Genomic DNA, 7,055 nt, shown 5'->3' on the forward strand with positions numbered 1-7,055 from the left:
GCAGAAGGCAGAGGCTTTAACCCACTGAGCCACCCAGGTGCCCCCGAAGAACAAAATTTTGAGACGTGTTTGGTGCAAAAAAACCCACGTGGTTTTATTAAAGCACAGGGATGGGACCTGTGGGCAGAAAGAGCTGCTGTACTGGGTTTGTGTCGAGTGGTTGATTACATATATACACGTGAGAGTCAGGGGAGGTAAGGAAAAAGGGAGGTGTCTAAAAGGACTTTTCACAAACTAAAGAAGACCCTAAGGACACTGGAGGCCTTGCTACTGTCTAGCTAGGTTGTTTTCCCCTCTAGCAAAGCATTAACGTGAAGCTAGTTGGGAGTGTCCTGGAGGACTGTCACACATCACCCACCCAGGACTGGGGGCGTGGGTTGCAGGGGTCAGCTTCTGCTTTGTTCTCAGGCTTCTGCTCAGCACATGTGACAGCACTTAATTAAGAAATGAGTTACGAGCAATCACGATGTCTGCAGCTTACTTTTAAACGATTCAGTAACAGACCAACTTCCTTTCACGGGGTTCAACAACAATACCTACATACCTGGGGAGAGAAAATGAGCAGAAATGGCGAAATGCCAAGAACTGTCTGATCTCGGAGGAGGGGATACAGGTATCCACCGCACTGTTCTCTCACCTCTCCGTCTGCATACAAACTACCATAACTGAACGCTGGGCCAGTGTGTGTAACACCGCTACTCCTCGCGGAGCGGCTTGGGGACCGGCGGTGACCGGCTCTGGGGGTCCGGAGACACAACCCCACCCCGCTCGCCGCTCTGGCCCGCCTCGCCGCCGGACCCGGTCTGGGCATGCTCAGAGGCCCCGCGCGCCCGCCCCGCCCCTCGGGCGTACGCGTGCGCGCACGGCGCAGGCGCGCGGCTCCCGGCTGCACGCGAGACGCTAGCTGCCGGACGCGGCGGACCGCTGAGGTGCGGACCTGAGGTGATGGAGCCCCCGAAGGTGGAAAAGTTCAGCACCGCCAACAGGGGAAACGGGCTGCGCGCCTTGGCGCAGCTGCGTCCCGGAGAGCTGCTCTTCCGCTCGGATCCCTTGGCGTACACGGTGTGCAAGGGGAGTCGTGGCGTCGTCTGCGACCGCTGCCTCCTCGGGTACGTGCGGAGCGCCCTCGCCCACCCGAGTCCCGGGCGGCGCGGTTTCGGCGTGCGGGGGACGTAGTGGGGCTGCCCGCCGCGGGACCCTGCCCGGTCGTGGGTGCGCACGTTTGGGGGTTGCTGCCCAGGTGCTCAGCCCCGCGCGTCCTGGGACGCGCGTTTCCCGGGGGCGCGTAGCGGCTGGCAGGGGGCTGGGTGCGGGGGCCTGGGGGGCGTCCCAGGCTCAGCCCCCGCCGCTCCGTGGAGCCGAGCTGGACCCGCTGGCACCCCCGCCCGTGTCCCCGGGCTGTCGTAGGAACTGTAGGGAGCCGGTGGGGCAGAGCTAAGGGGCAGTGTTGTGCTGCGGGTAATCTTACCGGGGACCCAAAAGTCTGTGTCCTGGGCGGCACGCTTCATCGGTGCGGCCCCGTAGGTCACAACTGGCTGGGGGTGGTGGTAGGGGCGCAGAGATGTGTGCCAACCGGGCTCGGTAATCGGGATCCGCCAGGAGAGGACCCGGCTGGCGGGAGGCGGAAGAATCTCGGTGTTTACCGAACACTTTCCAGGGTCCAGGTTGTGTTGCGCCTGGAGCTGTGAACACGAACGGGGCATCCCTACGGAGCACATCAGTGAGAGCGAGAATTACCTACAGTGAATCCGAAGGGCTGAACTAGAGATGCAGTACAGTGCTGTGGGAGCCCAAGTTACTGAGGTTTCATGATGTGCTTTGCATTTTAATGGCTGTGCAGGCAAGTCTGAGTCTTAACCACCTTTCGGGATGCGAGAATTCATGCGAAAGTGTTTCATAAGCCTGGAAGCCCTGGGCCAATGTAAAGTGCTATGTTAAAGCAATTTATGGAAACACGGTGTGTATGTACACACACACACACACACATACACACAGAGTCATAGGACTTGTGTCAAGCAACTAATGTTACTGAGCTCCTGTTATCTGCCAAAGAGGAGATGGGTGGGATGATTTTTCGCAGGACTACCCTTCAGATCTCCTAGCCTGGGATTTGGGTGCGTGGAGGTGAGGAGGTAGTTGCAGAATTCAGATCGGTAGCTTGACCATTAATCTTAACCAGTTCCTTATTTGGTTCGTAATTGAGGGATTTACTTATTTAACTTTGTACTTTAAAGTTACTAAATAATAGTAACAATTGTATCTGTAGCTTCCTGATATGACCATAACAGTAACAGTAAAAAAGAATCAGTTGAGAGAGCACTTTCAAGTTTTTGTAAACGTCAAAACGTAAAAAAAAGTTTTGGAAACAGTTAATTTAGGACTGGATTATTTGCTGAAGGCCTCCAAATTGAAAGTTATAGATCTTTGATTCTTATTCAAGCAAAGTGGAGACCTGGGCTCTTCTTTCTCCTGTTAAATCATCTGTGGGTGTATCTCAAGTTCGAATGTAGAGAACTTGCTACCCTATAATAGTAGGTGATGGAGAGAGGAGGTGTGGGTCGTCTACCAGATGAGATCAGACTGGCAAAGTTATTTAGTAGTTGAGATGGAAAAGTTTTGGAATTAATACGTGATGACAAATGATTCACTGAATTATCAGAGCTGAACTTGAGTCATGTGATATACACATTGTCTGTTTTCCAAAGTAGACTATGCAGACCCAGCTGTTGGTGGGTGGGATGCTTCTTTATTTACTATGCTATTTCATTACTGTTGGCTATTACTCCTATAGCTCATTAGCGAGACATTACTTGGTTAGTAATGCTTTAAGCAAAAAAGGAATTTCATGTAAGAGCATTGGGGAGATCTCAGCATTACTTTGAGATCTGGAGGAACCCCAGTTCTGAAAGCGGGTAGGAACCAAGGGGAGTTCCATAGTCAGAATTACACTTCAGAAGTAGTTGGAGTTGGGCCTGGAGAGTACATCATTTGTGATGCTGCCTGGTAGTGCTGGCTTCTCCCACATGTGTTACCAGCACCGCGATCCCGGGCCCTGCTGCCGTTACTCTTGCCATTGCTATGGGGAAAATGAGTATTGTTGGAACGCTGCTTTCTCATCCGTGCTTCTTTGTGGTATTAGCTTCTGATTCAAAATCCTCAGTGGTGTCTTGGATTAGCTGAGATCGGGTCACTGCCTGCATCCTCGCTGCAAGAGAGTTTGAGAAGGTGACTGTTAGGACTTCTTGGCTTTTAGGAAAGAAGGCAGTCTCTGTTCCCACCAGTATTCATTATAGTGGGGGAATTAGCAAACATAAAATAAGAAAGGGATATCAGTAAATACCAAGCATCCAAACAAAAACAAAAGGAGTTTTCATACTGATACACACTTGTTTAGTAGTGCTTTACACAAAAAATACATTTGCGCTTATTTATTTATTTACTTGCCTTTACTAGGATATAGCTGACCTGAGCTGTGGTAGTAGGTGCTCCGTTGAACACTTCCGCATCAGTGGTTAGTATTTCTGCAGTGCCTAGTTGGGAATCAGCACAGTCTGAAAACAGTGTTAGAGAAATCAAACTATGGTGCATTGTTTCATGCAGTTTTCTACTACAATTGAATGACCATCACTGGGGTAAAGTTTCTGTGTTCTTTATCACCTTGTAAGTAAAATTTGTTCATCATCAGTTGTGAAGGCCTTGAGAGTAGGTGTTACATCTTTCAATTTTTCTACCCCCAAGTGCCTGACACATAGTAAGCTTTTAGTTTGTGTTAAGAACATCTGGTTGAATTTTCCTCTAGCTGTTCTTGTCTTTCTGCTGTCTTCCATTTGAATTAAATGGAATGAAAATATTCATTTGTAACAATAACAGTCTGGGGTGGGGGTGGCAACATAAAATAACAGATTTATTATAATTTATTATTTCATTCTACCCGATTTCCTTTGGTCTTGGGCTATTTGAAAAGGGCTTTAGTTCTCGCATATTGATTTTTATTAATGGAGAAACTTGAATGAACCCACTTCATGGCTTTTCTTCCCTTTTTCCTCTCAGTAAGGACTGGTCTTTCATCTTGTGAGTAGAAGAAAAATGAAGTATGTGAATTGCAGAAAGATTAAATGATGTAAAGTTGTGACCTGAAATAATTTCTATGATCCTTTTTCTGTAGTTGCTCACCTCTTTAGTTTGACTTGGAAAAGACTGACAAAGGGGTTACTTGTGTTTTCTATTTTCATAAATCCAGCATATAAAATTCCATTGTAATTATTTTGTTTGTAAGTCTACCCACTTCAGTGACCCAGTTCCCTAATCTTATATCCTTGGAGCCTAGCACACAGGAGATGCTAACAGTTAAAGTTGTGAAGGGATAGTATTTAAGGGAATTTTAAGTCACTGTATGTTTGTTTTTGTTTTCTAAAGTTACAAGTTGCCTGTAGTTTCTGTATCAAGAACTTCCTCTGACATACTCTGATGATAGTTTCTTTTCTTGGGTAAAGAGGATATGATTTCTCTTCCAACATTAAGGCTGAGCTTGAGGCTTAGTGCCTTCCAACAGGGAGGAGGATGAGTTGGAAATTGAAAGTTCATCTTTTCCAGCCCTGAGAAAGCCCTGGTAAGTTATGGGAAGAAAGGGGACAAAGGTAGGGAAAATAGATTATGAGAAATACATGTTTTGGAATTTTTGGAAAGATCTTTTTTTAAAACTTAATTTAATTCTTTAAAAAGATTTTTATTTATTTATTTATTTGACAGACAGGGATCACAAGTAGGCAGAGAGGCGGGGGGGGGGCGGGGAGCAGGCTCCCCGCTAAGCAGAGAGCCCCACGCAGGGCTCAATCCCAGGACCCCGGGATCATGACCCAAGCTGAAGGCAGAGGCTTTAACCCACTGAGCCACCCAGGTGCCATGAAAGATCTTTTTTTAAAAAGAAATCTCTACACCCAGTGTGGGGCTTGAACTCACAACCCTAAGATCAAGAGTTACACACTCCACTGACTGAGCTGCCCTTGAAATATCTGTTTTGAGTTTCCTCGTCTGGCCTGAGTTCTGGAGTTGAGGTAAGTGTGTTCAGTAGGTTGAGGGGTCAGTCAAAAGTAGAAGGCCTTTTGTTGTGCTCCTTATTAGGAATCTTGAGGGGGGGAGGATAGCTATGTGGGTTGGTGCTGTTCCAACATGGGAATATAGCACAGCAGTGGTAGAAGGAAGTGGCTAGACAGATGAGCCTATGGTAGCAGGGGAGTCTGAAATGCTCTCATATCACTGGGTGGGATGTGGAGGAGCTGGTGGGACAGCAGACATCATACAATTCCAGACTGAAGGTCGGGGTCATGGATACAGTGCTGGGAGCAGGCATGACATCCCAGAAGGTGAGATGGCAACAGTCCAGGTATGGGACATGATCACCTCTTTGCAGCAGAGATCAGTGAAGATCCACAGAAATACCAAGATCCTAGGTCTTCTTGCCACCATAAGGTTGTGTCCCTTAAGCCCCATTTGGAGAAAATTTACCTGAAAGCACCTATTTAAACCTGCTCGGGTAAGGAATTAAACTTAAATGTCTGAATATTAACTGGAAGAGACAGAGATATTTGGCAAATTTTAAGTTTCTGGCTATTTCCTAGGGTGAGTATTTATGAGGAAGTTTAGACTAAATAAAGAAAAAACAACCCCATGTCCATGAGACAGATGTGATCAATTAATAGAAAATAAAGCAGCTACATTTGAGTTGCAGTGTGGGTAGGTATGACCAGGCAATAAAGGGCAAGAAAAGAACACTATGGTGAGTTGATGTAATCCATCTCCGCCAAGGACTGAGCCTGGGGGAAGGCAGGAATACCTTCATATACTGAGGTTGGAAGAAGTGCTAAAGAAGGTGACAGCAGTGATGGAATGTTTTGAGGACAGCTAGGGAAGTGGTTGCTGAGTAACTCAGTCTTAGAGAAGAGAAGGTTTGAAATACCCCTCTAGAAGAGTGAATTGCCTCGTGGAATGTAGCATAGCTGGGAAGTGCTGGGGGTCCACATAAATCTTGTGTTCATTTATTTAGAGTGAGAGCAGTTAGCACAGGCGTGCTTTTTTCTGTCTCCATGGTCAGCTCCTTGACTATGAAATTTGGGTTTATCCGGGATTTCCAGGTTAGTTTAATGGATGGAGAGTGGGAGAAGGAAATGGAAGTTGTAGGCAAGGGAGGTAATCAGGCACCATGATTTTCAAGCAAGGGACTGAGGCCATAAGGAGGGTAGGTTGATGGACAGTGGAATGTGATGGACTTGGGGGGTTAGGGGACATGGTGTGGTCAAGGAAAAGGTAGAGTGGTCGAAATGGGAGGACTTGAGATATATCTATATATCTATGTATCTATATCTATATTTATTTATATGTATTTATATATGTATGTATAGTAGCATGTGTTGGAACAAGAGGGTTTAAGGTATGGCAGAAAGTACCTGAGATAGGGAAGAAGATTGTTAAAATGTTTGGGAAACAGAAGCTGAGGTCTTAGATCGATTGATCCTTCCTTTCTTTTCTCTTCTCTTTTCTTTCTTCTTTTTAACGAGAGAGTGCATGTGTGAGTGGAATGGGGAAGGGGAGAGGGAGGGGAGAATCCCAGTCAGGCTACACGCCCAGCACAGGGCCCCAGCTTGGGGCTCCATCTCACGAACCTGAGATCATGACTGGAGTCAAAATCAAGAGTTGGATGCTTAACCGACTGAACCAGCCAGGTCCTGCACCCACCTCCCCACCCCCCACTTTTTTATAGGTGAATTTTCTAAGTAAGTGAAGTTACCAAGAACATTAACATTAAGCATTGGAATGAATAGTTTCAACAAAGACAAAATTCTCACATTTGCTTCCTAAGCCAAGATTTAAGGGCCTGGTAGGAAGAGCCAAATGGAGACAGGGAGGCACTCACCTCTATTTAAATAATGCGTGAAAGGCATCCTGTGGGTTTATGGCTGGTTTTGTGAAATAGGTCAGTACCAGGTGCTGGCAAACTGCTGTCTTGTTACAGACTCTCCTTGGGGAGGTGGAGGGTGAACTGTGAAGGTCCTCAAAGA

The 7,055-nt window shown here is 46.9% G+C and overlaps 1 protein-coding gene across 1 annotated transcript in view; it reads left to right on the forward strand.

Moving 5' to 3' along the window:
* Positions 1–868: 868 nt before the first annotated feature.
* SMYD3 (SET and MYND domain containing 3) overlaps positions 869–7,055 on the forward strand; it is a 710,646-nt gene continuing 704,459 nt past the window's right edge. Inside the window, exon 1 of the mRNA XM_080825025.1 lies at positions 869–1,109. Coding sequence (XP_080681151.1) covers positions 946–1,109 — 164 coding nt within the window. The 5' untranslated portion in view covers positions 869–945. The remainder of the gene's footprint in view (positions 1,110–7,055) is intronic.

The sequence above is a fragment of the Martes martes genome (genome assembly GCF_963455335.1).
Source record: "Martes martes genome assembly, chromosome: 15".
NCBI classification, from domain to species: Eukaryota; Metazoa; Chordata; class Mammalia; order Carnivora; family Mustelidae; genus Martes; species Martes martes.